This window comes from Daphnia pulex, chromosome 12 (genome assembly GCF_021134715.1).
Source record: "Daphnia pulex isolate KAP4 chromosome 12, ASM2113471v1".
NCBI classification, from domain to species: Eukaryota; Metazoa; Arthropoda; class Branchiopoda; order Diplostraca; family Daphniidae; genus Daphnia; species Daphnia pulex.
The window spans coordinates 6,173,703-6,201,593 of NC_060028.1; the positions used below are offsets into that span (position 1 = coordinate 6,173,703).

At 38.0% G+C, this 27,891-nt stretch overlaps 7 protein-coding genes across 15 annotated transcripts; 2 read left to right on the forward strand and 5 right to left on the reverse strand.

Moving 5' to 3' along the window:
- Nucleotides 1-308: 308 nt before the first annotated feature.
- On the reverse strand, nucleotides 309-2,097 carry LOC124209820 (probable malonyl-CoA-acyl carrier protein transacylase, mitochondrial). The gene is made up of 5 exons (XM_046608017.1): nucleotides 1,537-2,097; nucleotides 1,317-1,477; nucleotides 1,122-1,260; nucleotides 837-1,054; nucleotides 309-762 (listed from the first exon to the last, which is right to left on the reverse strand). Exons 1-5 carry the CDS (start codon nucleotides 1,958-1,960, stop codon nucleotides 367-369), a joined length of 1,338 nt encoding a protein of 445 aa, XP_046463973.1. The 5' UTR covers nucleotides 1,961-2,097; the 3' UTR covers nucleotides 309-366.
- A 14-nt stretch (nucleotides 2,098-2,111) lies between these two features.
- LOC124209818 (transcriptional repressor CTCFL-like) lies at nucleotides 2,112-5,697 on the forward strand. 6 transcript variants are annotated; one of them, XM_046608012.1, is made up of 10 exons: nucleotides 2,112-2,207; nucleotides 2,782-3,088; nucleotides 3,151-3,337; nucleotides 3,415-3,649; nucleotides 3,720-4,155; nucleotides 4,222-4,395; nucleotides 4,497-4,857; nucleotides 4,923-5,074; nucleotides 5,140-5,248; nucleotides 5,313-5,697. In XM_046608012.1, the coding sequence occupies exons 2-10, from the start codon at nucleotides 2,795-2,797 to the stop codon at nucleotides 5,465-5,467; spliced, it is 2,103 nt and encodes a 700-aa protein (XP_046463968.1). In that variant the 5' UTR covers nucleotides 2,112-2,207; nucleotides 2,782-2,794; the 3' UTR covers nucleotides 5,468-5,697. The 6 variants fall into 6 exon arrangements, with proteins under 6 accessions (XP_046463968.1, XP_046463971.1, XP_046463969.1 ...); XM_046608015.1 differs by having other exon boundaries at nucleotides 3,418-3,649; XM_046608013.1 differs by having other exon boundaries at nucleotides 2,196-2,321.
- On the reverse strand, nucleotides 5,694-6,693 carry LOC124209821 (proteasome subunit beta type-3-like). Its single transcript, XM_046608018.1, has 4 exons — nucleotides 6,560-6,693; nucleotides 6,167-6,494; nucleotides 5,859-6,096; nucleotides 5,694-5,802 (listed from the first exon to the last, which is right to left on the reverse strand). Exons 1-4 carry the CDS (start codon nucleotides 6,560-6,562, stop codon nucleotides 5,754-5,756), a joined length of 618 nt encoding a protein of 205 aa, XP_046463974.1. The 5' UTR covers nucleotides 6,563-6,693; the 3' UTR covers nucleotides 5,694-5,753.
- A 208-nt stretch (nucleotides 6,694-6,901) lies between these two features.
- Nucleotides 6,902-8,419, forward strand: LOC124209823 (Bardet-Biedl syndrome 4 protein-like). The gene is made up of 6 exons (XM_046608022.1): nucleotides 6,902-7,177; nucleotides 7,252-7,364; nucleotides 7,425-7,682; nucleotides 7,753-7,906; nucleotides 7,983-8,105; nucleotides 8,166-8,419. Exons 1-6 carry the CDS (start codon nucleotides 7,052-7,054, stop codon nucleotides 8,391-8,393), a joined length of 1,002 nt encoding a protein of 333 aa, XP_046463978.1. The 5' UTR covers nucleotides 6,902-7,051; the 3' UTR covers nucleotides 8,394-8,419.
- On the reverse strand, nucleotides 8,390-11,899 carry LOC124209822 (cystathionine beta-synthase-like). Of its 2 annotated transcripts, none has more exons than XM_046608021.1 (13): nucleotides 11,612-11,899; nucleotides 10,855-11,023; nucleotides 10,718-10,776; nucleotides 10,595-10,642; nucleotides 10,389-10,523; nucleotides 10,102-10,316; nucleotides 9,886-9,975; nucleotides 9,614-9,806; nucleotides 9,457-9,549; nucleotides 9,214-9,397; nucleotides 9,014-9,148; nucleotides 8,747-8,940; nucleotides 8,390-8,662 (listed from the first exon to the last, which is right to left on the reverse strand). In XM_046608021.1, exons 2-13 carry the CDS (start codon nucleotides 10,983-10,985, stop codon nucleotides 8,568-8,570), a joined length of 1,572 nt encoding a protein of 523 aa, XP_046463977.1. In that variant the 5' UTR covers nucleotides 10,986-11,023; nucleotides 11,612-11,899; the 3' UTR covers nucleotides 8,390-8,567. The 2 variants fall into 2 exon arrangements, with proteins under 2 accessions (XP_046463977.1, XP_046463976.1); XM_046608020.1 differs by having other exon boundaries at nucleotides 8,390-8,665.
- A 585-nt stretch (nucleotides 11,900-12,484) lies between these two features.
- Nucleotides 12,485-19,666, reverse strand: LOC124209824 (bromodomain adjacent to zinc finger domain protein 1A-like). Of its 2 annotated transcripts, none has more exons than XM_046608024.1 (20): nucleotides 19,501-19,666; nucleotides 19,038-19,175; nucleotides 18,727-18,865; nucleotides 18,332-18,667; nucleotides 18,149-18,262; nucleotides 17,757-18,079; nucleotides 17,570-17,696; nucleotides 17,146-17,508; nucleotides 16,495-17,069; nucleotides 16,217-16,426; nucleotides 15,722-16,145; nucleotides 15,353-15,629; nucleotides 15,170-15,268; nucleotides 15,011-15,109; nucleotides 14,782-14,941; nucleotides 14,365-14,717; nucleotides 14,067-14,300; nucleotides 13,261-13,454; nucleotides 12,885-13,048; nucleotides 12,485-12,813 (listed from the first exon to the last, which is right to left on the reverse strand). In XM_046608024.1, the coding sequence occupies exons 2-20, from the start codon at nucleotides 19,148-19,150 to the stop codon at nucleotides 12,738-12,740; spliced, it is 4,380 nt and encodes a 1,459-aa protein (XP_046463980.1). In that variant the 5' UTR covers nucleotides 19,151-19,175; nucleotides 19,501-19,666; the 3' UTR covers nucleotides 12,485-12,737. The 2 variants fall into 2 exon arrangements, with proteins under 2 accessions (XP_046463980.1, XP_046463979.1); XM_046608023.1 differs by having other exon boundaries at nucleotides 15,722-16,160; nucleotides 19,501-19,663.
- A 755-nt stretch (nucleotides 19,667-20,421) lies between these two features.
- Nucleotides 20,422-26,119, reverse strand: LOC124209825 (carotenoid isomerooxygenase-like). 2 transcript variants are annotated; one of them, XM_046608026.1, is made up of 16 exons: nucleotides 25,848-26,119; nucleotides 25,605-25,726; nucleotides 25,392-25,534; nucleotides 25,157-25,296; nucleotides 23,990-25,095; nucleotides 22,830-22,928; nucleotides 22,533-22,757; nucleotides 22,416-22,458; nucleotides 22,195-22,348; nucleotides 21,990-22,125; nucleotides 21,785-21,924; nucleotides 21,611-21,679; nucleotides 21,405-21,551; nucleotides 21,238-21,336; nucleotides 20,945-21,166; nucleotides 20,422-20,881 (listed from the first exon to the last, which is right to left on the reverse strand). In XM_046608026.1, exons 6-16 carry the CDS (start codon nucleotides 22,912-22,914, stop codon nucleotides 20,594-20,596), a joined length of 1,608 nt encoding a protein of 535 aa, XP_046463982.1. In that variant the 5' UTR covers nucleotides 22,915-22,928; nucleotides 23,990-25,095; nucleotides 25,157-25,296; nucleotides 25,392-25,534; nucleotides 25,605-25,726; nucleotides 25,848-26,119; the 3' UTR covers nucleotides 20,422-20,593. The 2 variants fall into 2 exon arrangements, with proteins under 2 accessions (XP_046463982.1, XP_046463981.1); XM_046608025.1 differs by having other exon boundaries at nucleotides 22,830-22,924; nucleotides 25,848-26,111.
- Between the last annotated feature and the right edge of the window lie 1,772 nt (nucleotides 26,120-27,891).

Here is a 27,891-nt window from a genome sequence, read left to right on the forward strand (position 1 = left end):
CAACGTTAAGCCAAGGATTAGCTAGAGCCAATCAATCGCCTTCCCCACTAATGCAGCCAGAAATTAAAAAAAAAAAATGGTGAATAGACCGCATTCGAATGAAAACGGGCGAATTAAATCCACGTTACTTTTTCGGTTTTTAGAGTAACTGCCATTCCAGGAATAGAAATTGCGAGATAAATTCACTTGAAATTTCTTTTTTAAGATCATACAATTTTGAAAATACTAGTAATATCGAAATATTCAATTAAGTAGAATTATAAGAAAAAGAATTTTCACGTCGTTTGATTTCCTTTAATATACTAGAAAACGTTGAAGATCAGTTTATTCTAAATTGAATCTATAATTACACGTAACATACTTTTATCAAACTGAGACAGTCGTACACGTTACAGCTGCTTTGGCATTTACCATTCTTAGGATACTCTTAAGGGAACTCCCTGGCCCACATTCAAAAGACATAGGGTAATGTTGATCTTGGTTCCTTTCATATAGCACGTGCATTGTTTGTTCCCAGCAAACTGGCTTCACTACTTGTTGGGGCAGACGCTTTAAGATCTGATCTGAATTCCGATAGCGCTTCCCGTCAATGTTTGAATGAACTGAAATGGTCGGTTGTTGGATTGGAATTTTCTTCAATGCTTTTCCCACGACCGCAGCTGCCGGCTCCATTAACTTCGTATGGAAGGCTCCGCTTACCGGCAGTCGTTTCAATCGCCTTAATGCGAAAGTGGCTGCGTGTTTTTCAATGAAATCAAGCGCCTAAGATGAATGGAAAAAACATTTATGAAACCATACGAAAATTACCCTTAGACATTATCATGGAAAATTCAAACCTCTTTATTTCCAGCAATTACTTTACATTCTGGGTAAAGATAATTGGCAGTTCTGCATTCAATGTTTTCTAATCCTAGTGTTTCACAATGTTTTCTTGCTTCTGCACAAGCAGAATTTAATTTTGAATCTGGACCCAAAAATACGGTCATCATTCCGGATTTTGTCATATCAGAGGCTAATTGCATTGCTTCCGCCCGTACTTTTACTAGCCTTACAGCTTAAAAAAAATATAGATTATTTTCCAACCATAAATAAAAATACGCAAAGAAAATTAGCCCTACTACCATTTTCAAATGTCAGAGCTTTGGAAAAAACCAGAGCAGCTATTTCACCAACACTGAAACCAGCAGTAGCTATACAATTATTGATGGCATCTGGATTTGTAGCTTTAAGCTTTTCAAGGCAAGCTAGTGAGGTGACAAACTAATACAAAAATAAATAGAATGAAACCAAACATAATGAAAATAAAAAGTACTCACAACTGCTGGTTGGCAAAAAAATGTCTGGTTCAGTGTATCTCTAGGGCCATTTAAGCATAGAGATAACAAATTGTATCCAAGAACTGAGCTTGCCAAATCAAACATTTGTTTTACAAGTGGATACTGTAATAGTTCTTTTCCCATACCAACAAATTGGGTACCTGAGTAAAAAAAATGAAAAAGGGTTTAGTTAAGCTTTGATTCAACACCTCCCATTTACCTTGACCAGGAAAAAGTATTATGGAAGTTCCTCTAGGGTCCCGATAAGGTCTAATTGAATGTTTGGCTTGGCTTTGTTTCCAGTTGCTGATTTTAGGATATGGGTTAGAATTCCAAATATCTTCTATTCTTTCTTTAGGTTTGTTATGTGATTTCGCCTCTCGGAAAGACGCCGCGTTTTCAAGCAATTGTTTGGGGGATTCACCAAGTGTTCTGGGTGCTCTTTCCATTTGAGATCCATCTGCATCACTAGATTTATTATTGTCTTGTTTTTCTTCACTGTCAACATCATTGGAAAGCCGATCAGTGGGAAAATAACGAGACCCTCTTGCATAAAACCGATTAAATTCAAGAAGCCCATTACATTTTTTATTTGACGCACACTTAACCAGTCTCATGAAATCAAAAGTTAAATTTGAAACCATGATTGAATGAACTAACTTTTTAAATTTTCTAATTTATATTGGATATAACTCGTACAAGTCACAAAGCATGTGTTGAAAACTTGAAATGTTGGTTAGCAGACGATTCGATTGAAATGTATCGATATATACCATATCGATAAGTGAGTACGGAGAAGGAAGGGGAAAGCTTTTTCGTTTCCCGACGCCACCGCCACACGACGGTTTTTCGTTCCCAACGCGCCCTCAACGATCGACTAATGAACCAACGGTATGTCACTTTAATTCATTCATTTAAATCTCAATATTGTGTTTTGAATTCATGTTCTTGTACTGGAAGCAAGCGGGAGGTGTTTTGCTTCATTTTTATCCTTTGATAGAAGAGGTATGATTTTAATTTTAAGGGAAAAGTCGCTTGCTCCTTTAGCGGCTTGGTGAAAGACATCCCGGTTGCAATGGCCGTCAGCGCCTCACTTGTCAATATGGCGCAATTTTCCCAACTCCAATGCCCCCTGTCTCCTTCTTCATGAAATGACGGTTCTTTTCTGTGACCGCCAGAGAGCGCATCGCACTGAATTTAATCGTTATTTTTCGAATCCGTTCGTGATGATTTTGGCGTCGTGATTTGTTTCCACTAAACGTATCGTTTTGTTACAATTTCCAACTGAAATGGCGACGTGTTTCGACAATATGGCGATGGGTCAGACATAGCATTTCCCGCCCATTCCTCATTGTACAGACCTTTTGCCAAGCCCCCAACTTTCTACAGCTCGATGACGTTCTTCGTCTGCCGTTTTGTCGTGTCACAAAACTAGATTACAATTTTTCGATTTCTTCTTCAATAGTTAAGAGCTAGCCATGGCGGCCTTGAAGCAAGAAGAAGAATCTATAAGTGAGATCCAAAATTATCTCGACACATTCAACAAGGAAATTGAAGATCCCAATCAGATACCTGGTTCCCAGCTAGCCAACAAGGAAGCTGTTGTTTCAAACGAAGTAGAAGCTGCTGATGCACCTGAAGATGGTGGAACCTATTTTGTAGACCAAAGTGGACAGTATTACTATCAAAGTAATGATGTTGATGGAGGAGATGGTACAGCAACGCTTGTCGCCCAAGATGGAGGTACTATGGTATCCATTCCCAATAATGGGGTAAGTTCTAACTATTCTTATTTATCATGCTGCAAACAAATCTTGATGCCTTTCTTTCACAGACTTCAGCCGATGAAGGGGTAGTGCTTGCACAGGGAGAAGGTGGCTACCAAACTGTCACTATATTACCCCCAGAATCATCTTCTGGTGAAGTTAGCTATGTTTTGATTGTCCAGCAGCCTGATGGTGCTGAACAAGCTGTCATTTCATCTGAAGTTCTTGATGGTACTGAAGGTGAAGTTATACAAGGTAAAATTATAGTTTATAAATTGATCTATTCACATTTTATACACTGCATCTATAAACAACAATTTTAATGGAAATAGAAGATGAAGAAGGCGAAGATGACGAGAACTTTGATGGTGATGAGGATAAAGACGAGGACCAAAACCTAGCGGTTTATGATTTCGACGAAGGCGAAGAAGGTGGTAGTGCTGATGGTCAGGATTCCGAAGATGAAGATATTAAGCCAAGGATGAGTAAAGGTGGCTCCAAAAAGGTCACACAGACCGTCTCCCAGGCGCATATGTGTAACTACTGCAACTACACTAGCCCAAAGCGGTAACTTTTGATTCCCTTTTGTAAATGGAAGATCAGTTGGAGTTGATCCTTTTCATTGTTATATTTTAAGATATCTGCTGTCTCGACACATGAAGTGTCACTCAGAAGAGCGTCCGCACAAGTGCAGTGTATGTGATCGGGGATTCAAGACGTTGGCTTCGCTACAGAACCATGTCAACACTCACACGGGCACTAAGCCACATCGATGCAAACATTGCCACAGTTCGTTCACAACTTCAGGTGAGCTTGTCCGTCACGTACGTTACCGCCACACACACGAGAAACCACATCGTTGCACCGAGTGCGACTACGCTTCCGTTGAACTAAGCAAGCTCAAGCGTCATATGCGGTGCCATACGGGTGAGCGACCCTACCAGTGCCCTCACTGTACGTATGCCAGCCCGGACACCTTCAAGTTGAAGCGCCACTTGCGCATCCATACTGGCGAAAAACCCTACGAGTGCGATATTTGCCATGCGCGATTCACACAATCCAACAGTCTCAAGGTATGAATAAAATTTTACTGTTAAGTTCACTTGTGATTTGTTAAAATGTACTGTTTTTATTTGCAGGCTCACAAACTCATTCACACAGGCAACAAACCAATTTTCCAGTGTGAACTATGTCCAACCACTTGTGGCCGAAAGACTGACTTACGGATCCACGTTCAGAAATTGCACACCTCTGAAAAGCCTTTAAAATGCAAAAGATGTGGCAAATCGTTCCCCGATCGTTATACTTTCAAAGTATGATTTCTTTTTTAATAGCGAATGTTTGTTCTAGAATTAATGTTGCATTATTTTTATTGCATGGAATTAATTTTTGTATTCCTTTTGTTCTATTGCAGTTGCACAGCAAAACTCACGAAGGAGAAAAATGCTTCAAGTGCGATCTTTGTGCTTACGCATCGATCTCTCAACGCCATTTGGAATCACATATGCTGATTCACACGGACCAGAAACCTTACCAGTGCGATCAGTGCGATCAGTGCTTCCGGCAAAAGCAGTTGTTACGTCGCCATCAAAATTTGTATCACAATCCCGACTACGTGCCCCCACCGCCTGGAGAGAAACGGCATGAGTGCCCTGAATGTGGAAAACCCTTCCGCCACAAAGGCAATCTGATTCGCCATTTAGCTCTCCACGATCCTGATGCCGCTCAGCAAGAATTGCGAGCATTCCGCGCGGCTCGTAAACAGCGAATTAAGGGTTTGTTTACAGCATTTTTCTCATTTTATGGCGTATTTTTAATCGATTCGATTGATGAAAATTAGATGGCCAGAGTTTAGAAGGTCTTACTGAAGGCGAAGAGACTGATATGGAGGATGAAGACATTAGCCTTGGTCTCAACTCTAATGAAGAGCTGGTCTCGGTACAAGGTCAAGATGGACAGCAGTATGTTGTCCTTGAAGTGATTCAATTAGAGGTAAAAAAATGTTTTCCCAATCTTTGCATTTTGTACGATATACTATAGCGTATTTAAAAATACAGGGTGAAGGTGGAGACGAAGATGAGGCCACCATGATGGAAGTAGAAGGAGCTACCGAAATGGATGGTTCCCTGATGGAAGGAGAAGGAAATACTATGACCTCCTTGGATGGTAAACTACTAGTTATTACGTTAATTTCGTTAAGTTACTACATCGAATTTTATTTATTCTAAAGATGAAATTGAAGATTCCATGCAAGCCACCCCTCGCGTTCGTCGTAGCTCTCAGGTTGCTAAAGCTCAGGATACTAGCAAGGACGTGGCTAATTGTTTTGGATTCGACGACGATGAAGATGACGAAGAAGATGAGGAGGAGGAAGATGAAAAGTGAAATTCATGTTGCCTATGAACGTCATTAGTGTTTTCGAAAGCATTGTGTAAACTGTTTTTCTGAACGGGAAGTTTTCGGTTGGAAATTTGGACGAAAAAAAGAAAAGTGCGAGTACATTTTTGCCGACAAGTATCTCTTTTTGAAGCGTCTTTGAAAACGTTGGATTCTTCTGTTTTCCTTTTCTGTCCATTGTAATTGGCTTGATGCAAACAATACACACTATAACTGAATTTTTTAAATGGTGTATGATCAGTTCCAAAATACATTGATAATGAAAGTAAAAATTTCAATCCATCCTGGTCTTGAGCATCCTAGTTGTCACTTTGTCTTTTTCACTGTAAAAGAAAACATTATTAGCACAAAACACAAATTTATGAAAAAATTAACTTACATGATGTGAACAACACCTCCCCATCCAGAAATAGCATCTCTATCAAATGCATTCATTAGTGCCTGGCTGATGGTTTCAAAAAGATCATCAGGTTCTAGGTTTGGTTCCCACAAGGCTTCACACATTCCAAAGAGTTGTTCAGCACATGTTCCAGCTACAACAAAATCTTCAGGCATGTTAGGACAACCAATAAGATCCATGGCAGAAATAAATGGTTCCCAGGTAACCGGATCAAGCCCTAAAACAGACATTCAGAAAAATAAAATATAATTACCACATTTTAACCAAGAGGCCATTAAAGAACTAACCTGCAATGACAGGCTCAACAAAGTAAGGTCCAAAGCGTCTCTCATACAAAAGATTGGACACCATAGCAGAAAATGTTTGTGGTTTGATTTTACGGCTTTCTCTGAGCTCATAGAGATTGAGACGGAAGCGAAGTCTTTCATGGACCGTCAAAGTATCAGTTGCTAAGCCAGGAAGACCAATGTAGAGATGGGGACCCATTTCAAACATTCTCTGAAAATCCATAGCCAATGTGGAAGTTTGGACTCCAAAACGACGATCAGAGGCAATTGCCACGCATCCCTTGCCTTTCATTGCAAGAACACATCCACCATTGTATGATAGAATAGACTAAGAATAAAGTAAGAATGAGACATACACACACATTAAAAACTTGAATAAATAAGTGGATTTACCATATTGTCAGTTTCAATGATCAGCTACCGAATGTTTCGTTAGGTAGTAATGAACACAAATTTTTCAATTTTCGCTTGTCACTTCAGTACGACTGCAGCGCGCACAATCCCGAACGGCAAACCGGTAAAATCCATCTATTGACTTTATGAGCAACTACATCGATAAAATTTTAATTTAAAAAAAAATCATCAAAAACAACCAAAGATTTTTTATAACTTTATAAATTTTCTAGATTTACACGTCTTCTTCATTTTGGAGCGTTAGTTAAAGTTTGTTCTCTTACGTTTCCCCTCCTCCCTCTTAAATTTACCATTTTGGTAACCATAGAAACACGGACATTCCTTAAACATAACAAAGAATTCTAGGTTCAGGCGTTCAGGTTTCGATTTTGGTTATGAAAAATAGCTGTTGACATTTTCTTTTTCAAATACTATATCTCAGAAAATACAATAATTTCACTCAGCTTATTCTTCAGTGTATTGATAGGTAACATGAAAACAAACTGGCTTCTAGAATTTCATTTTGTGCGTGGGGACTTTATATTGTGTAAGAAAATTATAGAAGATTTGTCAAAAAAGAATGGAAATCGTCCGACCGAGTTCTCTACATATATCCTAGTATAATTTACTTGACATGGTAAGAGACTAAGACTCATTTTTTTAAATGTCTGTTTCTTTAATAAATTATGAAGGCACGAATGTACTATGCGGAGGGAAAAATCCAAGAGGCGATTCAACTGTTTCAAACGTGTTATGCTCAAAATCCGAATAATTCCGGAACGCTACAAGAAATCGCAAAATGTTTGTAAGTTTCTGCAAAACCAAGATAACAATTTTGAATTATTTATTTAAAATGTGTTTTTAGAATTGCGCAAGGTCGCTACAAAAAAGCGATTGAAGCACTCACGCATGCGAAACTTTTGGCGAAACAACCCGATTTTTTAATTCTGTATGACTTAGCTTGCTGCAATGCCAACCTCAAGCAATATGATTTGGCTGAAGAAAGTTGCAGAGAAGCCTTAAGAATTTGTAAAAGCAAAGCCGTCTATAAACTGCTTGCCGCTTGCCTTATTCATCAAAACAAAATTGGAGACGCTATTGAAGTTTTTCGCTTATCATTGAGGTCAATATAAAAATTACTTGAGTTATGATATTTATTATATTCACAACAGCTAACGCGAATATGTAAGTAGACTATTTCCCAAGAGCAGTCAACTTTATACCACTTTTGGTAAACTGTGTGCGGATATGAATTTCGACGATGACGCATTAAAAACTCTGAAAGCGGCAATTAAATTAAATGACAACAACGTTGTCGCATTAAACGAACTGGCGGTATTACATCAGGTATTTTCTCATTTATACATTTTTCGCATACGTAACAACTAACAAGCAATAACAATATCTATTTCTGTCATGCTAGAAGCAAGATGAGATCGAGGAGGCCATCAGTTTCTATCGAAATATTCTTAATCGTGATATGGAGTCAGCAAGTATCTACAATAATTTGGGAATGTGCTATTTCTACAAAGATAAATTTGTCCTGGTACTATCGACGTTATGAACAATAACGAGATGACAACATAATTTATTTTTTTTATTACAGGCACTCACGTGTTTGCTAAAAGCACGCGATGTCGATCCAACGTCAAGTGAAACATTGTTCAACTTGGGACTGGTTTTTGCATCCCTACACCAATACTGCTCAGCCGCTATTCATTGGGAAGCAGCTGCAGTATTTTCAACAAAAACAAACAATTCGGTAGATCAAGAGATATCGAATCTAATATCAGCATGCTTAAGTGTAATTAATGAAGATGGAACCACCACTTAATTGAATGAATACAAATTTTATTCCCATTCCCAGTTTCCTCTTGCCGTCTGAAAATTGCATTCATGGATGAAACACCGATTAACAACCGTTTAAACTAATAAATGGTCCGGAATCTATTAGACTTTATGCGATTAAATATAGCCGCATTTTTCCTTTGGTCTTTGGATTAATTCCTTAAATCTGGATATGGTTGGTAATATAGTTTAGAAGATCGATCTGGGTAACAATGCCAACAACCACGGTACGTTCTTCAACAGTGTCACTGGTATCTGCTGGGGAGAAACAAATTAAACGTTATGCTGATAAAATGTAATTGAAAAAAAAAAAAAAAAGATTTCAAATGCGTTACGTACAGAGACGTTGATTGTGAACAACCAGACAATAATGGTCGCGATCGAGAATCCTTGAAACCTTGGCAAGCGGAGTGTTGAGCGTGACTCGTTTAAATTGACCATAAAGTACATCTTCCACTGGTGTTTTTGGATCAGCTTTTTTAGCCAGCAATCGAGTCATTAAAGACCCAAGCGTTACCATTCCTTTAATTGATCTAAACAACCAAAAAACAAAAATTTATTTTTTAAAACATACCTTAATATTTTAATTTAAACTTTTTTGTATACCCTTCTTTGTCTACAACGGGGAGTTGATCAAATCCTTCCTTTTTCATGATGTCTATGGCTTCCTGGCATGTAACCGAAGGAACAATTGACAACGGAGCTTGTAAATTAAGAGCAGACACCAACAAGTTGGACCACCTATCAGTTTACATGTTAAATGGAGGTCTACCATCTGAATCAAACTTGAATACAAGGATTGTTACCAATGGTTCTCAGAAACATCTCCAGAGCTGTCAAGCAAGTCGCGTTCCATCATCCACTGATCAGAAAGGAATTTGCTCATGTAGTTCCTCAATCCATCGGGAAGAAGGACGACGCATCGTTGTCCTTCTTTAAGCTCTTGCGCAGCTTTTACAGCTGCTGACATAGCCGCTCCACAGCTGCCACCTAAATAAGAAAAATAAAGTGAAGAAAAAAAATCGTTTTAATCAGTTGATCATACTGACCGCACAGAAGACCTTCTTCTCGAATGAGCTTTCTCGACATGGTCAATGAATCCTTATCGTTAGATTTGAACCATTTGTCAACTACTGAGCGATCTGTATAAACGAAATTAGAAATGAATCATAACTTTGCGGACGTAATTTTTGTCTTCAAACAAACCAAGAACAGTAGGAATAAAGTCATATCCTATGCCTTCCACTTCGTAAAATCCGGAATTATCGGTTTTATTAATTTCTTCTGGTTCAGCTAAGATGGAACCCTCCGGATCGACGCCGACTACAATACAATTCGGAAGTTTCTCTTTAATCTTTCGACCAATGCCTGTAGCCGTTCCTCCAGTTCCCGCTGACAACTAATTTTGATAATTAATCAACTATTATCATATTTTTTTCTTTTTTTTTTTGTTAGTTTTTTATAAAGCAAAAACTTACGACAATCATATCTAATTTGCCATCGCATTGATCAATAATTTCTTCGGCCGTGATGTCGTAGTGAGCCAAAGGATTGCCAGGGTTACGGTACTGTAATAAAAAAACATTGATTAATTGCGCTATAATTCCTGACTAACGCTAAAAAAACTTTAATAATTTATTTACAATGGCCCAAACCATTCATACTTTTTAATGAATTTAATTCGTTTGCAGTACCTGATCTAGAATCATAGAATTTGGGATATCGCGATTGAGGCGCTGGGCCACCGAAATGTGACTTTCAGGTGAGTCAAAAGTCGCAGACGTTGGTGTTCGCACAATTTCGGCTCCAAGTGCTTTCAAGGTATCAACCTTTTCGTTGGACATTTTTTCCGGTAGGACAATGATGCAACGATAACCTTTCACAGCGGCTGCCAATGCGATTCCGATGCCTGTACAAAAATATATCAATATATAGAGTAAAAATAGCTCATGTAAGCTACGCTTTGGGTTAAAATGCGTACCAGTGTTTCCTGAAGTTGGTTCGATAAGCACGTCTCCGGGTTTAATTTTACCAGCTTTTTCGGCATCTTCTACCATCCTCAATCCAATACGATCCTTAACGCTTCCACCAGCGTTGAAAAATTCGCATTTCGCAACTATTTTGTAATTTGAGATTATAAACAATTAAGATGAATTTCTAAATGCTACGATCATATAAAATACGTACGAATTTCGCACTTCAAACCGCAGCTTTTTGGTATAGAATTCAATTGAACTGGAAGTGAAAAAATAAATATAGTTAAGGATATAATAAAATTTAACGAATCAATAGTCAACTGTGTATAAATACCAAGTGGGGTATTTCCAATGTTGTCCAAAATTGTTGTCATAATTTTCTTTCGCGGCTGTCTAAAAATAAAATTAAAAAAAAAAAAATTAACTGAATCATTATGTTGAAAGAAAATAATAAAAAAAAAATTAACTAACGGAGGTTTGAGGGTGTGCGGCGAAGTGGCAGGGTCTGCGTTGCGATGCCACGTGCAACGGCTGGGTAAATCGGGACGAACAAATTCGACAGGAGTTGCCGATTCTGACACGTTGCTATTGATTGAAGCCATGTTGTTTGTCGCGACAACCAAGGTTTCTTATACTCAACCTTGTCAAAAGAAAATATAGTTAAATAAAATATTAACATTTATTATTCAACCAATTCATTTCGATCGCAATTTGCAAATACTATTTTTGACATGTACTGAATATGCACGTTAGTCTATCTTTATGATTTTGTGGTTGACCTCAGCCTATTACTGATATGTGATAGCAAGCGTTCTTGTTTATTGCCTCTCCTGCATTTCAACATCTATTTCCACGATATTCATTATCTTCGTCCTTGAATAGATTTGTTGACTAAAAAAAGTGTCGTTCAGAATACAGCTTTTGCGTATTACGTCTAAAGTTTTTTTTTTTTTGTTTAAGCAACCATAATCTGGAAGGCCACAAGTTTTCCGTTGTGAGAAAACTGTTGCTTAAACCCTTCACGATACATAAAACGCTTCCGAAAGGCTGTAGTCTGAAAGACTTAACCTTCGACGAATAAACAAACAACTCTAAATAAACGCCCTCTAAGTCCGTAATTAAAAAAATGTACATTCAATAAATATAATCAAATAAATAGAAATCAAATAGTTGAAATAGAATCTAGTAAGTTGGATTTGCAAGAAAAAAAGCTTAGTTGGCTACTTACGGAAAGAGAAATATATTAGTCCGACGATGCACCAACGCGCCCAGCTCACAGCACACACGGAAGGATACTAAACTCCCGAGCCCATATGCGGTAGGAGGGTAGCTTTCTATAGCTCTTCCCATAGTGCTGGGTGCTGGTTTCACCAACTACATTCAACGCGCCAACTCGTATTCGGGCTTCAGCATATGCGTACTACGTGGACAGTGGACACAACACGGATTCCCGCCATGTCCCCAGCTCCCGATGTCCTGTGTGGGTTTCGACATCATCGACCCGTCAGCGACGACTCCCCCTTTTTAAAAAAGTAATCTCAAACCAGTGGATCGACTTGAGTCTCCTACCATTGCAAGCAGTTCCATCTGGAGAGCGATGTCAATGGTTAGTGACCGATAGCAAAATGCTGATATCGCAGTTGTTTTTGCAGTTTTTCATTGGAATACATTGGAATATTTCAGATAATTTCAAATGAGAAATTTACTTAAGGTGTTGATAACAGATTTCAGATAACGAAAAAAGCATCCTTTAAATAATTTTATTGGCATGAATGAATAAATTGTTCAATCATTTGAAAATAATTAATAAATAAAAGAACTAATACCAACGACGTTCGGAAACTTCGGATTGAATTATAGAAATAATTTGACTTTCGACAACATTAACTTTTTCCAACATGAAGGCGATCGTTGAGTTTTGTAGGACTCGCGCAGTTGTTCATTTTCAAGGAAGGAATGAAAAATGTCTAGAGGCTAAAATGTTTAAACTTTCACGGCCTTGACAAGGCTTATATGAAATTTCCAAACAATTCTTTTATTTAAAAAAAATAAAAATATTTTCTTTTTTAAATGTCAGTAAATGGAACCATTGGGCTGTTGATTAAACTTAAATGAATCTCATTTAGCATTGTTACATATAGCTAATCGATTTCAAGTGTATTTCACTGTTATTCAAATTTCCGAACTTCTTACTGTTTTAATTGGAAACGCAATCGACAACCCATTGACGGTCGCCAGAATTTTAACATAAAAGAGACACGGTTTTATCCAATATTTCCATCGGGGTTGTCGAATGAATGACTTTTTAGGGGGTGGTAGGGAGAGTTGGATTTGTAGGAAAATTGGTTCAAATGTTAATCCGTTGGCATCATCTTGATACCTAGTTTTTCTAACTGCTTCTCAGCGTATCGACTCAGGTTGCGACCACATCTGGTACAGACAAACACATTTGTAAAAGCCAACAATTTAAAAACTGCTGATCAAAAGAAATATTAACTTACTTGTATTCATCGGCAGCGTCGTTATTGTAAGTATAGCAGTTCGTGAATATCAACTGCAAATCCTTGACGAAATCTTCCGCCGTCTTGTACTTTATACTGTTGAGTTTGTACTTCATTGTACCAAGATCCATAGCTTGTTTAATAACATGATGATAGTCCGGAGCCTGAGAAAAATTACACACAAATCAAATTACTGGAATATTTTCAAATTAACGAATAGGGAAAATGATACGTAATTATGAATTCTTTGAAACGGTTTCATTTGTTTCAAGTTACAGTCACAATGATCTCAGAAAAAGTCACGTTACGAGAAATACGATAGGGCAAACTCTTGGCGTGAACTATAAAACGGCTATAAATCTTATCAATATTTTACCTCTGCTCTGGTGACGGGTTTGAGGAAAGGCCAACTATCGACATGACTGCTCAAATCGGCCAATAGCTGTAGTAAATCAGCCAAGTCAACAAACCCGGAAGGAGAAGTTGCGGAAGGCAATGGCAATGGACGACTCCTTTTCCGATGTGCTGCTGCATTCCACTTGCTGTTGTTGTCACTATTACCGCTTTCGTCTAAATAGAAATGAACAATTTAAGATTTGTAACCAGGCGTCAAAACATTCAGTCGTAACAATATTTGTAGGATGGGATTTGGTAATAAGCTATGAATAAGGAAATTTGTGCGGCAAATCTAGTGTCTTGATTAGATTGAATCTACTTGAAATTAAAGCTGGGTTCCGAACTAAATTTCATTTCGAGCAGTTTTTAACTAGACGTGAACAGACACCTAAGTTTACTTTGTCGTCAAGGGAAACCTATAATGACATCGCAAGTCCATTGTTTTTGTACGAAGGAAAAAATAAATCAGTCAGGTAAAAGTGGTTGATCCTTTTATTACGAAAAATAGCAGGAAGCGGCGAGGCTTCACAACTGACATCTTCCAAAAAATGAAACAAAAAAGTACGTCACAAGGCAGTGTCAAAGTCAAGGCCGAGAGGTTAAGATGATGAGCGGAACAACCTGGGGTAGTGGGGGGGAACTGATATAAAGAAAAAGTAGTCGTTGTGCAAGGTAAGATGAAGTAAAAGTAGTCGTTGTGCACGGTAGGAGGAAGCGTGAAACGCGGTAGTAGTGTTCGTTATTTGATTTAAATAGGCGTTTACTTGCGGTAAAGAAATCTCTTACCATCGTTGCTGTCCCCTCTGAGTCGCTTGGAGGATTGAGCAATTTTGTCAACAGCTTCTGCTGCCGAACGGCGTTTGCCTAGGGCCAAGTCAGCGGGTGACTTGGATCGTACAGGCTCGGTTTGCGTACGCTTACGCGCACCAGCATGCCTCCCCATATCCTTCACTTCTTCATCAAAATCGATCGCATGACGGGTTCGTGAGATTCGGGCAGAACCGGTCCGACCGTCAGAATCTGATCAACAGAGAAAAATTATAGTAACAGCTTAACATTGAAGAGCACATGAAATAGTTTCTACTTTTTTCTCGTAGTTTGCCTCTTTCTCTATCCTGGGGAGGTGTCTTGCACTGCGGACAAGACCATTTGCCTCTTGGGACCTTTCTCAGAGGCGGGTTGATGCATTCTAAGTGATAGACGGCTGGGCATGTGTCACAGCAAATAACCTCTCCACCTTCTTGGCAAACTGGGCAGATTTCATTATCTACTGATTCTACATCACTTTCACCCTCCTCCGCTTCAACTTCGGCTTCCTCTTCGCCAGCATCCGCTTCTTCTTCTTCAACAGCCTCGTCCTCGGATTCTTCAGAAAAGACGCGACGTGCTTTACGAGGCGTTCGAGGCTTTTCACGGGGTTTGCACTCGGCACAGAACCTTGAATAATAATAAGGTTATTTGAAATGAGTTCAACGAACATGTTAACGCTTATTAAATTTACCAATCTCCTTCTGGTACAACGGTGAGCAAAGGTTTCAAGCAATACATGTGGTGTCCTTTATCACATCCATCGCAGAGCAACATCTTTTCCGGATCTCCTTTACGACGACAAATACGGCATCGAGCATTCAACGCTGAGCGATTCCATGTAATACTGTTATCTTTAAATATTCAAAGCATTTAGTAGAATATATATTGCACATAAATACGTAAATATATATCTAACTCACCTAATAGCGCTAAGTGAACGTACAACTGTGACAAACTCGTGCATGCATGTAGAGACAACTCCCATTTTTCTAACGGCGTTCGTACTGTTTTCGGTTCCGCTAGAAATAGTATTAAAATCAGCTATTTTTGTTATGACATGTCATAAGACGTTATCTTACTTTTGGCATCCGTCTTGTGATCCGGCTCCTTGTGGTCTTCCCATTTTTTCATCGCTTCTTCGGCTTTTAGTCGTTTTTTTCTTTCTTTCTCATCTTCTCCTGAAAATAATTTTTAAATTAATCACTTCGACTACTAAGTAAATCTCAATCAAACCAAATCCAGCTAATAAAATACTGACTTACCTAGAGGTTTCTTCAGATACTTGGTTTCGACACTTTGAGCTAACTGAAGTAAGGAACATGCTAGATCCACAACGCACTTTCTGGCAACGGCATTAGCAGTGGTTTCTGCTTCCACCGAAGAGCTTGTTTCGGAGCGGTTATCTTCATCCTCGGCATCATTGTGTTCAAGCTTTGGGTGTGTCTTCGTTTCCAGTTTTCCACCCCAAGTTAGAGTTTCAACCTGCGAAACAAACTTCCTTTCTTCTAAAGACGTTCTCCATGCGTTTCGGTCTTTGACCTAGTAAAATATTTATATGTAGATGAAATTGGATTTGTTTTTAAACACACAAAGATGTTATTGATGTAAATTAATCATTTAATCTACTGTACCTTCAAGGATCCCAAGCCGCCAACAAAAATTTTCTCTTCAGTCTCAAGAACCATATCAACTAGTGTTCGCTCCATGATCTCCTCGACGGGAGTACCGGCAGGAAAGTAAAGGTTGATATCGTATTCTTTCTCCTTTCGTATTTGTCTGGTGGATTTGCGAGTTTCACCTTCGAGTTTAACTTCAGGCCTTGAATTATCCAAACGGTGGACAAAGCACTTTGTGATTCCTTCTACGATTCTTTCCTTTTCTCGAACCATTGCATTCTTCAATACACTTTCACGTTGCCCTCGTTCATTAAGGCTCAGTAGGATTTGATCAACGAAATCGACATTTTCATAGAATGACCATTTTGTTCGTGAAAGGTAGGTGGCGTGGACAGGGCAGTTCGTCGGATTAGAAGTGCAAACACCAAAAATTTTGGGCCTAATTTTCAAAGAACTGTTAAAATGATTATACGTAATAATATAAAATGTAAAATGAAATGCAATACTCACTTTTCGCAGACAGGTTCGGTTGAGATATCATTTTCTTTATTCGCTGCTTTAAAAAATTTCCTAATGTCTTCTTTGCATTTGCTGGGATCAATCGGCAATCCGTTTGGTTTTGGCATGGAATAGGGCGTGGGTTCGGGTAAACAAGTCCCAACGTAGTCATCATCATGTTCCACAAACAACCCGGGAAGTGATTCAAAAACCCAAAACCTCCTAAAAAAGAAATGAATATTTAGTTTTTTGATTTGATTAGTCTCATTCCACACCAATGCACTAAATACCTGAAAGCACGATCTTGTCCAAGAGGTGCCAAATGAGTCATGGCTGTCATCCTGAGAATTTGTTGGCGAAGTTGCTGCTCCTTCTTGAGAACCTCCCCTTTTCTTTTGGCAGTTTCTTGTAGCAACCTTTCTAACTCTGTTCCATCTTCGGTGTTACCGTTCTCTTCAGAGCGTAATTTGGCTCGATTAATGATATCTTCTTTTCTCATACGTCTCTCATTGGCATGCAGAGCTTTCAGTTCTTGACGTAAATGGATTAATTTAGTACTCTTTTCTTCGAGTATGTCTCTTATTGATGCATATGTGAGTATTTGATGACAAAGGCATTTGATAACTTTCATTTTATCACCGACGGGCAATTCGTATACCGTGCTGTGAGACAAGGCATGTAGAATATGAGGATCTTCCTGACGCAACTGAACACCAGGATCATCAGCAGCACTATATCCACCTCTTTGTTGATACCGCCACTTTGTACGAAGTTCACTACTACCGCCACCAGACGATATTAAGTGAAGTCGTAATATTTCTGATACGGTTAAGGAATCCATAGACAGCTTCTTAAGAGGAGTACCCTTCAAATAAAAATATGTATATTATAAAAACTTATAGGTTAAAGCCATCAAATGAAATAGTATGCGAGTCACCTACCTGGTAAGTTAATCCGCCTTCGACTTCTGACTCCTGAACACCACTTGTCGTACTTCCAGCTTCTTTAACTTCTTCAGATTCAGCGTCTTGAAATTCGAACAAAGAGCTAAGCAATGTTTGTAAAATATCGCTAAGAGGACCAGACACTTCGTTTTCTACGACGGCGCGTTCTAAGAGTTCAAAAGTAAGCCCTCCTGGAAAAGCATCTTTCAATTGTAATTCTTCGCCGAATCCCAAGAAGAACTCCAACACCATAACGAAGTCTCCAAAGATACCGTTAGGGATGGCACATTGAATAGGAGTGGGCGAAGGCAAATCTTTAAGATCGTCGCATTCTAAATCCTCACGGATTTTGCTCCATTCCTAAAATGGATTAAATTTGTTAAAATAAATTGCCTCTATTTATATTATGTTTCAACCATACTTTGACGTATTCAGCCATAACACGTTTTTCTTCTTTTTTCTTTTCTTTAGCCAGCAACTTCTCGTCGACCTTTTGTTGCTTTCGCTGATCAGCCATTTGCCTAAGAGTTTCGCGTTCTTCACGAATCCTATCATTGAAATTGACATTTTAGTATTAAAGAAACAGAACGAATAAAAATTTCAATTACTTTATGAATTCCTTCGCCAACGCTTCAGCATCTAACTTAGGACTTTTGGTGGCGGATTTTGCATTCCGAACTGCGTCCGGCTGCCCTCTTTTACTTGGGGTACCTTTTACCGGAGTGCCCTTCCCGTTGCTGTCTTTGTCATTGGATGGTGTTTTAGGTGTTCTGGGTGTTTTAGACGCTTTGGGCGTCTCACCTCCCTTACTAGTTGACAAGCTTTTATTGACTTTCTTTGGAGCTCGTTTTTCTTCAAACCTCGGCTTTTCGCCCGTAAAAAATTCAGAGTATTTGATAGAATCCATATTCAATTTGTTCCATGCTTCAGGCTAAGAAAAACAATTTTTAATGAGTGATTAAGATAATTTTCAATATTATCAATCGTAGTCTAAACTGACCTTAACAACCCAGATACCCTCGCATTCATCAAACTGCAAGCAGTATCGCAAGTACAACCGTACCCTTTCTCGAGAGTAAAAGCCTTTTTCTCTTCTAATGCAATCTACTGTGACCTAGAAATGAAAGCGTTGATAATTTAGACGCGCAATGGTATAAAGTTATCATATTAAAATCCGAAATACCGTGTGAATGGGACCAACAGATCCATCTTTGCTGTTGAATTCTTCTTTAACTTCATATTTAAATAATTCAGGTGGAGGCCCATATTGATCTAGCATCAATAGTTTATCCTCTGTGCTGAGCTCATCATCAAGTTCTTGTTTGTACTGTTCAAGTTCTTCAATAGTAGGAGGTACAACCCGTATTACTTGTGCAGGATACCACTTAGAGCGTAGAATTGCTTCCACATGTTCATTTTTGAAATAACGATCTTTCATAAAGTAATAAACATCATCACATGTTTCATTTACTTTTCCTCTGCATGTGAGGGAAGCAATGAGAAGTAGAGGTTGCCTCAACTAGTGATAAAGAAATGTTAATCAGTGATCTGAGATAAATACAAAAATTGAATGAGTACCTCTAATGGAATGTCACTAACAGACTGCAGTGCTCGTTTTTCACTTTCAATGGCTTCTTGGTAAGTCAAATTGCTTTTAGCTGTCAATGAACATGACCAAACCAAAGAATTGCAAAGAATGGTCCTCTCAAAAAATGCTCTGAAAGTAAACAAACACAGGGATGATGAAAAACAGCACAAACCGTCTGATAACATAGAATGCTATCAGTAGTAAAGTTGCATTAAAACGGTAACATATAAGATTCACAATATGCAAACATGCTTGACTGTGATCACTAACAAGCTTATGTTGGATAAAAGCAAATACATACTCATAGTCTCTGAAGATTTCATTAGTCACAGGGAAATAGAATATTTCCTCTTCTGGACGAATATCAAGTGGAGGTGGCTGAGGAACGAACGGTTGACGACGTAGAAGCGGCATGGCGTTTGATCATACACACTGTGCACTGAAGTTTAGAGGAACCAGTATAAGAGATGAGAACAGAATGCCAAAACAAATCTCAACAACAAATGTCAGTAAGACAAAATGATCATCTTTTGGTAACTTTTAATAAGAAATGTGAAGGAAAAGATCGACTAGTAATAGTCCCAGATGAATGACACAATCCTATACGAGAGACGATCTGATTACGACAGTGCGGGACACAAAGCCAACGTTACCGTTAGAAACGACCACCAAAACGAACCGGGAGAAAACAAGAGCCAAAAAGTCCCATCCAAAAAAGTCGGCTAGCTGGCGCTTTAAGTTTACGAGTTCTTGAATAAACTTACCTATTTAGCGTATTAGACTGTGGATAAAAATAATTTGTTTAGCAATTTGCAAGATTTTCCTTCTTGCATCGATGGTTATTTTTCTAAATCCTCGTGCATTCAGAATATACAAGAAGAGTACAAGAGCAGGCGACTTAACCCGCGAATCAGCGCCATAGGTTATTAAAAAACAAGTGAAACTCGGAGCGCGAGTCTTTGTTTGAATCACCCCTTAGTCGTATTCGGAGCGGCAAAAGGCGGCAAACCTACGAACTCAATAGGTTGGGTCGGATTTTGTTCGGTTCGGCTTGAAACGGAAAATTTTATTCATGGCTTCATGTAGTTTGCAGCAGTACTTTATATAATAGTCAAACACAGTAAAATCAAAGCACATTTTTTATCTCATCTATATATTTCATATTTAATTTCAATTTTTAAATGATTTCGATTGATTTATTAGAAATTTAAATCAATGAAAAAAAAAAAAAACTTTTTTCAACAAATTAAAATAATTTAATAGGTTGTTGCCAAACGGAACACTCGTACGAACAACCTAGATCCTGGATGTAACAAAAATAAATCGATACCCAAATATCGAAAATATACATAGCGGCCTTTATTGTATATGATGAGTTTTTATCATATGTGGTGAAAAATGAATCGTGCTTTTATTTGCCACTTTCTCAAAGCAATCAACTAAACGTTTGCAATCGACTCGTCTGAAATGTGGTTTAGGGAGAATTTTTGTTGGCAGTCTGAAAACGAAACACGTTTGCGTCCTGCGACATGTGCGGCATTGGTGATATCACAGACCCAGTTTACCTACTCGGAACACTAGGTAAACTGATTATTCAACAATTCACATTCACTTGTGGTATTCAAAAATCTTTACCAGAAGCGCTATTCACAATTAAAAAAAAAAAAAAAAATAAACTGCAGAACAAGTATTTAGATATTGTATTTGTATTTCTTTGTAATTTAAGTGGAATCAATAGTTACAAGCATTTTTTCTTTGGAATTTAAAAGCCCACAAAATTGAAATACCTTAGTTTGATTAGAGAGTACATAATTTGGGAGAAAAATTCCCTTGTGTTTAATAAGAGTTCATTTCATATCAGTAACCATGCAATGCATCGCCAGTTCGAGAGAAAAGGCCATGAAAATCTTTCGTCACCACTCCAGAAGCAACATACTCTACGACAGCTTCTTCTTCAAAGGTAGCTGCATTTAAAATCACGAGTAAAACTTTCTTAACATCAACTTGATGTACTGCAGAAAACAAGATAACTCCGTCATCTTCATCTGTCGATCCAGGGCGTGAAACGTAAACAGGTTCAGATGGACTGAATTCAGTTTTTGCCCATATTTTAACATCTCTGGAATTCACATCAAGTTTCAAGATCTGTGGAAATCAAAAGTAAAATATTTCAAATAACGGAGGGGGAATCTATGCTCGGAAAATTACCTTTTCTGATTCGGCGTAACCGTCCGTTTGCGAGATTCCATAAGCAAATCGATACTCTAATCCATTTCGAGAGTAATTTATTCGTGGAAGTTCCAAACTTAGATCTGACAAACGATCAGGTTCACAAAATATTATCTTGTCTGATATCCAGTAAGAAATGCATTTTGATCCTTCTAATTTTATTAAATTTTCACGTTTCTGAAAATTCTTGTCTACAGGAGGCTACAGAAATATTTGAAAAATATTAAATTAAAACTAAATTATATGAATGAGTTAAATTTAGAACTAGCTACCTCAATTCCCGCTAATGGTAGTACGAAACGAGTGTAATATGTATTGGTAAAATCACCCTTATTTTCGCGCAAGCTTCTCACACTCAAACCAGACATAACCTTGGAACGAAAACAAAAACATATTATTTAAGAAATGAACACTTTAACGAATTCTATAGATAACTTACTGTGTCATCCTTGCAGTGTGAAAGATCCATAACGAGATAACCGTCTTTCTCGTAACAGTTTCCAATATGAAAGGAGAAAAATGGTGGAGTTTCGTAAACAGTTTCGACTAGTTCACCAGTTTTTCTCTCGCAAAGAATGATTCGAGTCTATTAAATACAATTTTAGTTATTAAAAAAATTCTTAACTAATAAAGGTGTTTTTCTACGTGTTCTGTCGGTGACCAGTCCAACGATGAATCAAATGCTTTCTGTCGTAAGTTCAGTGTTAGAAGTTTCTGTGAAATCAGGCGAAAAGAACGGTACCAGGTAAATACATTTTTAGTTCACAATTCCAGCAACGGACATTCAAAATTGTAAGGTAGATAAATTGAATAAATTACTGCAGTATTTGCAATCAGCGGATATTCAATAAAAACAAAGTAGTTTTCTGTAATGCCAAAACTATGGTAGTAGGAATGACTCATCTTCCAACGTGACGGAAAGGTAGCAACAATTTTTGGTCTACAAAATGCTCCATCCCCTTAATAAAAAAAACAAAAATAAAAAAATATTTATTATATTTGTTGAATGCTCTGTTCGACGTACCTGCGGGAAATTCAATCACATTATAAGCGGGTCCTTTTGATCCAACGGAATTCCCCATATTATAAACGGTTCCATCTTTATTCACGTGAGGATGTGCAGTAGCATGATTGACAGCTACAAGTTTACTTATATCGCACTAGAAACAATATTCCAACTACGTTAATAATTGAAGTGTACACATAATTTCACATATCATACTGTATACTTTTTCGCCGATGATATCGAGAGTTTCTGAATCAATTTGGCGTATAAAGGGAGATTCAGTCAGAGCGTATAGTTTATCCCCAAAATAACAGAGATTAACAGAGCAGTTATCTGTTCGTTCAGTTTTGGTAACAGGCTCGAAGCGTGCCGTAAACCTATTCCACCAATCAAGAAAAAAAAATACAAAGGCAATCAATAGCTGCTTAAAAAAAACATGCATACTTTCCCAAAAGAGATTTGCAAGGATCAGGATACGCAAAGGTACCTATTTAGGTAGAAATAAACCAATGAATAACTAACACAGTTTGATGTTTAAAATCAACAGCAATTCAATCTTACCAAACTGATGCACAGTCAGTCGATTAGCAGCTTTCGAATCTTTATATGTATCACTCTTGAGGATACAATTTTGGTAAGTTGCTTTTCCTTCGCCTTGGCCATCAATGGCGAAGCGGTTAATTACTGACAATCCATCGAACAAATGATCCATCTTCGTTTCTCCGATTTCAAATATCCCGCTTCCATTGCGCATTAATGAACCTTGTAACCATTCTGGAATCTTGCCTGAGAAACGCGAAAATAATATTAGGAAAAAGTCTCAGAATGAGAAAAAGAGCTACATAAATGAAATCCCACCAATAATGATTCCATCAACGGGCGATTCAGTTTCTTTGTCAAGGGTTCTTACCCAAGTGCTTGGATGTTCTACTTTTCCCGCCATCTAGTAAACACTACCTGGAAATAGGTCACAATTTGAAAACATTCCGTATTTGATAAAATGTGTGCGTTAGAATAAGAGATACTTTCTAAAAAAAATAGCAGGTTTTAATTTGCAATACAAAGATAAAAATGACAAAATGCTTGGTAAATTACCAGTTATCAAGAATAAACCATGTTGTCTACAACTTAAAATCGTCGACTTATAGCATGCTTGTAATTTTAGTGTTATACGGAAAATTAAATTTAAGCTTTCTGTTAAGGCTAGCGGAAACAATTGAGCGCAATAAGTGATTCAACTAGTTGAATAGCGCAAATAGCGTAACAAAAGCATCATAACATAATTTAACAAATAAAATATCACACTTGCTATCTTATTGTTGTGTTATGTTGAGACATGAGTCAGCTTGTATGAGCACTATCAGACTTAAAATTAACCAATCAAGATAAAACTGGCAAGGCGACAAAGGTACACATTTTAAGTCTCGTAATTCTCCCAAAAGTTAGAAACACAGCACGTTATCTGAGCACTCAATTTCGGACTATTATCTTTTTTTGAAGATTGATTTGAAAATAGAAGTTCCAAAAGATTCTTACCAACGTTAGCAACAATGTGTCGCCACATGTATTATGAGTTTATGACGCATACACGATCGACTCACATGCAGAACAACAGAAGGACAACTTGAAAAATAATACTAGTCCGCATAGTCGGTACGGAAATTCGTACAAGTCATTTTATAAGCTCTACGTAAACAAAATAAATGGCATATCTAACGGCAACAATATAACCCACCCATAACACTTCAGCCTTGGGCTATAATGGGCGCGGTGATCCAACTTTGACAGAGTGGGATCTTGATTTCATGTTATACCTATACTAAATTACTAATCCACTAATAAAGGGTAATTTGGAAATGCTATATTTCTTGCATCCCTCAATAGAGTAGATTTGATTAAGAACATTTAATTTTACACATAGATGGGTCTTACAACTCAATAGTTGACATTATGGACTCATTGTATTCACACAGTATGACGTTGACGTGATAGGCTACATTTCAAATATATAGACTTACGTAAATTATCGTAGTGAAACCGTGTTCGCCTTTAGGTGGAAGTTCAAATCTAACAATATTTTCGCTGTGTGCGGGACTGTGACGCAAACTGCAGTTACTGAACTAAACTCTGGTTGATAGCTTAGACTCCTTCTCCCAAAAGGGTAGCATAAAAGAAGCAAAACGAATTGCCTATGTAAACGGTAGGCTACTACAATACTGGTACTGGCTCCTAGCGACAGAGGCAAGAACTTCGTAAACCTAGCTAAAATGTTTTTTATTTTCCTTCTTGATCGGCCTTATACCGATGATCTGCGTGTCTTATTAAGTTTTCGGTAATAAAACTACAGTTGATGTCATTAAAATTGATGTATAAAAAAAGTGGACAAACGATGAGACCAGTCACTGAAATAAAAAAAAATTCCGCAGGCACTTGTTGAATCACATCCCGTCACAAAATAGATGAGCACAAATTAAGTATAGGCCTCAGCGTTCCTAATATACAAGATGATTGTTGGATGGCATGAAAAACAACACTCACGAATTCAACACGAAATGACGAACGAGAATTGCAAAATGAGTGTTGATGTAAATAAGCGAAACGGAATTTGTCATCGCGACTAGCAGGTTATAACGACGGTTCATACATTTGACGGTCAAGTAAGCCTAAAGTAGCAAGTTTCCTCTCTCTATCGACATTTAGAAGCTTCATAATCTAGTTAAACAGCGGTGTGTTTCATATATCCGGGTAACTCGCCGTTTAGATTCAGTGAACGAGTCGAGGGAGGTCGAGGTGCGACGCGAAGTGGACGACCAGAAGGGTACATAACGCTATACATCGAATTCGCGTTCGATACTTTCGCAGACGGTTTTTTGTATCGGGCTCCACTGGGGACCACATTTACCGAATTGGTAGAATACATGATCATATTTTGATCGGAAAACGAATCGTTGTCATCTGAAAAACGATCAACCGATTTACTCCTCCTCACCGGAAGAGTTGAATTTAGACTGTAAGTAGATTTGCTACGGAATGTTTGAACCTTTTCTTGTGCAGACTGCAAGGACCCACGAAATCTTGTTTGGCTGGGGGACGGAATTTCATCGTACAAATAAGGATTCGACATCTGTAAAAGAAGAAGTGTGTCAATTTATCTATAAATTTTTTAGGCGGGTGTATAATTTTACCGCTGGTGTCGGTGAGGAATCACTGCTATATATTATTCTCATGCAAATATAGATGGAACAGGCTGAAGCTATCAGCTGAATACAAGATGTTATTATAATTCCCCAAGAAGCTTGAACAATCCTTGGAGCATTGTGAGGGTCTAGACAAAAAATGTTAAGTTATTTTCTTTCAGATATATAGATTACAGTATACATCAGAGGTTATAATATCTTTAAAATAATCAACACAACTTACTGCAATATCCTGGATAAAATGGTGAGGTTCTGAAGTCCTCTTTGGGACATTTAGAGATAGAGCCTAAATCTACAGCGGCAATAGCTGCTAATGCAACAGTTAGCAGAGCTCCAATGACAGACGACACTAAAAATGATACCACACTACAAATAAAAAGTTTGTGATTAAATCTGTGATTCTTTCAATTGTTGTTGACTTAAAGTTGTTGGTTACCTGCACATTAATACATCACACAAGCAAATGAATCCAAGGACTCCTTGAATGAAGAAAACTGGTCCTGCCCATAGCCCTCCTCCAATGTCGTGGTATAGCGAATTAGCATAGATTAGCATAATCTAATGTAAAATTAATAATTTAAACCTAATGCAGTTTTAAGTTGGGTGTATTAATTAAACTTTTTTGATAACTTAGAAATTCAGGGGGTGAATCATAAAAATAATACAAATAAAAACATACTTGAAAGATGATAACTGCAAGACCAGAGGTTAAATGAATACCAGAAGATATCCCAAGAATGACGTTACGAGTTTTACTCGGCCTGGACGGACTTCGCTTCATGGTTGAAACAATAAACTTAAATCGGCTCTTGAAAACCAGAAAACGTTTTCAAAAACGAAATTATAAGTTCATGCATACACAGGAGAGCTTTAACAGCGTCAAAAAGCCGTCAAAAAGGCGTCAAAACAAGAATGTAAATTGTAAAGCAAGATTACTAGGGTTACCATAGCAACCGGCCAGCAAATTTGGTGCTGCTAAATAGAAGATTTTTCGTATGCGCGCCAACACACGAACGCATGAACTGCATTGAAAAATAAATAAGTAATACAGTTTTAAAAAATAAGGCTGTTACCATAGGCTTGCAAAACTTTTGTTCGCAATTTGGGAAAATAGCCGACAAATATTTAAAAAACAAAAAAAAATCTACGAAAACATTAACAAGGTTAAAAAAAAAGAGCTGGTGGACGAGTGTCGGATGTCAGCTGGTTGTTAGCATCGAGGTGAAACAAGAAACTAAAGAAAATCACCATGCTAGGTGCAAAGCCTTAACTCTAACAACTGTGTGCGCTCCAATTTCATCACAGGCGTGACTAACTGGGGGGCCCAAAGTGCTGTTCGTGTCAATCGTGTGTTGTGTATATTATATTGACTCGTCGAATGGGTAATCGATTCATTCTACTCGGCCAGTGGCGGCGAGTCAAGTCGAAGAAAGCGCAGAATAATTTTCTTTGCTTTCTGCGATTTGAGTTTCATTGCCAACACCGGTCGAGTATTCTCAGAGAATTCAGTTTTTTTTCAAAATACAGTACCTACCAGAAGTTTGGAAACGCGCGAGAGAAGCGGAGAGAAGCTTATGTAAAAATCCGATTTTCGCCGCGTTCCCAAAAAATCGGGTTTTTGACGGAGGGTGTTGAAATTTTTTTTGAAAGTAACCATAATGGTTGGCTACTTCCTGAATTTTTTTCAGATTTTATATCTAAGGGGAGGGTAGCTACAAATGGATCTAAAAATTTGGAAACACGCTGTAGAAGCGTATTAAAAAGTGACTACTTTGCCCCTCTCTAATTAGGGAAAAAATAACCTTACAAAGACGCCAAAAAAAGCAAAATAAAGAGCTTCGTTAGTTCTATGACAAGTGTCATTTTCAAATTTTTTGAGTTTCATTTAATATAATGAATTTTAAATTGAAAGTGAGATTTGTCATTTTTGCCCATTTCTCCCCTTCTATCCCACCCCGCGGTGTTGTCGCGATTTCTCCTTTGTTTCATTTTCGGAGGTGGGTAATTTTCGCCTTTGCTCTAGTAGGCGATATTTACTCTTCCTCCGAAAATGAAATCTCGGATACTCCGAGATGTCTTGCGCCGCTATCAAGACGCTTTTCGTCCGTGGTAGATGGGAAGAGATGAAATTCCCGGACGGATGATCGTTGATTGTTGCGGCGATCTCAGCCAGCACATTCATGCTGTCCAAGATCATCTTGTTATAAGCGGGATTGGTCTGATGAAGGTAATCAAAATACCGAATATAAATTTTCGCTTCTATGGGGTACCATGTATTGTTACGGTACCCATAGGGCTTGTCGTGGAAGTTGACAAACCCTGTCGTCAAATAACAAGGAGCGAACGGCACTAGCTCCCGTCCATCCCATTTGATAGTAAAGTTTTTATATTTTGGTTGTGGCCCGCAAGCCGGCAGTTCAACACTGAAATCAACTTCCGTCGCTTTGCATGAAATGGCTAAAACAGTTTTTCCATATGCAGTTAGTTTTGTAGATTTGGGTAGGCGAAAAAATGACGCGGCCAGCCACCCGTTGTACTGCGTGGTTGAAATGAACCTTTCGTGCATTGCTTTTTGCGAATCGCATTGCAAAATTGGAATAGTCGATCAGCTGATCTTTAATAAACGGTATGTTTGCGATAACGTCGACGTTCCCAACTGGTTTAAACAGTTGGGGAGATTTGAAGACAGTGCAAGAAGATTGTTTTGCACTAGTAGTCGCTTT

Excerpts from the sequence above, each read along its gene's own strand:
- LOC124209825 (XM_046608026.1), bottom strand. The coding sequence starts at position 22,914 with ATGGCGGGAAAAGTAGAACATCCAAGCACTTGGGTAAGAACCCTTGAC. Across the intron at positions 22,459-22,532 it reads ACTGACTGTGCATCAGTTTG|GTACCTTTGCGTATCCTGAT; the intron begins GTAAGATTGAAT and ends CTACCTAAATAG. Across the intron at positions 21,552-21,610 it reads ACTGGTCACCGACAGAACAC|ACTCGAATCATTCTTTGCGA; the intron begins GTAGAAAAACAC and ends TGTATTTAATAG.
- LOC124209822 (XM_046608020.1), bottom strand. The coding sequence starts at position 10,985 with ATGGCTTCAATCAATAGCAACGTGTCAGAATCGGCAACTCCTGTCGAA. Across the intron at positions 10,643-10,717 it reads CATTGGAAATACCCCACTTG|TTCAATTGAATTCTATACCA; the intron begins GTATTTATACAC and ends TTTCACTTCCAG. Across the intron at positions 8,941-9,013 it reads CCCGTTGTAGACAAAGAAGG|ATCAATTAAAGGAATGGTAA; the intron begins GTATACAAAAAA and ends TTGGTTGTTTAG.
- LOC124209821 (XM_046608018.1), bottom strand. Across the intron at positions 6,097-6,166 it reads TGTTGAGCCTGTCATTGCAG|GGCTTGATCCGGTTACCTGG; the intron begins GTTAGTTCTTTA and ends TGTCTGTTTTAG. Across the intron at positions 5,803-5,858 it reads GGAGGTGTTGTTCACATCAT|TGAAAAAGACAAAGTGACAA; the intron begins GTAAGTTAATTT and ends TTTCTTTTACAG.
- LOC124209818 (XM_046608012.1), top strand. The coding sequence starts at position 2,795 with ATGGCGGCCTTGAAGCAAGAAGAAGAATCTATAAGTGAGATCCAAAAT. Across the intron at positions 3,650-3,719 it reads AACTACACTAGCCCAAAGCG|ATATCTGCTGTCTCGACACA; the intron begins GTAACTTTTGAT and ends TTATATTTTAAG. Across the intron at positions 4,858-4,922 it reads TCGTAAACAGCGAATTAAGG|ATGGCCAGAGTTTAGAAGGT; the intron begins GTTTGTTTACAG and ends GATGAAAATTAG.
- LOC124209823 (XM_046608022.1), top strand. The coding sequence starts at position 7,052 with ATGAAAACAAACTGGCTTCTAGAATTTCATTTTGTGCGTGGGGACTTT. Across the intron at positions 7,178-7,251 it reads AGTTCTCTACATATATCCTA|GCACGAATGTACTATGCGGA; the intron begins GTATAATTTACT and ends TAAATTATGAAG. Across the intron at positions 7,907-7,982 it reads AACTGGCGGTATTACATCAG|AAGCAAGATGAGATCGAGGA; the intron begins GTATTTTCTCAT and ends CTGTCATGCTAG.
- LOC124209820 (XM_046608017.1), bottom strand. The coding sequence starts at position 1,960 with ATGGTTTCAAATTTAACTTTTGATTTCATGAGACTGGTTAAGTGTGCG. Across the intron at positions 1,055-1,121 it reads AGCTCTGACATTTGAAAATG|CTGTAAGGCTAGTAAAAGTA; the intron begins GTAGTAGGGCTA and ends ATTTTTTTTAAG. Across the intron at positions 763-836 it reads TAATTGCTGGAAATAAAGAG|GCGCTTGATTTCATTGAAAA; the intron begins GTTTGAATTTTC and ends CATTCATCTTAG.
- LOC124209824 (XM_046608023.1), bottom strand. The coding sequence starts at position 19,150 with ATGCCGCTTCTACGTCGTCAACCGTTCGTTCCTCAGCCACCTCCACTT. Across the intron at positions 18,263-18,331 it reads CTGTTGGTCCCATTCACACG|GTCACAGTAGATTGCATTAG; the intron begins GTATTTCGGATT and ends TTTCATTTCTAG. Across the intron at positions 15,269-15,352 it reads GTATCTGAAGAAACCTCTAG|GAGAAGATGAGAAAGAAAGA; the intron begins GTAAGTCAGTAT and ends AATTATTTTCAG.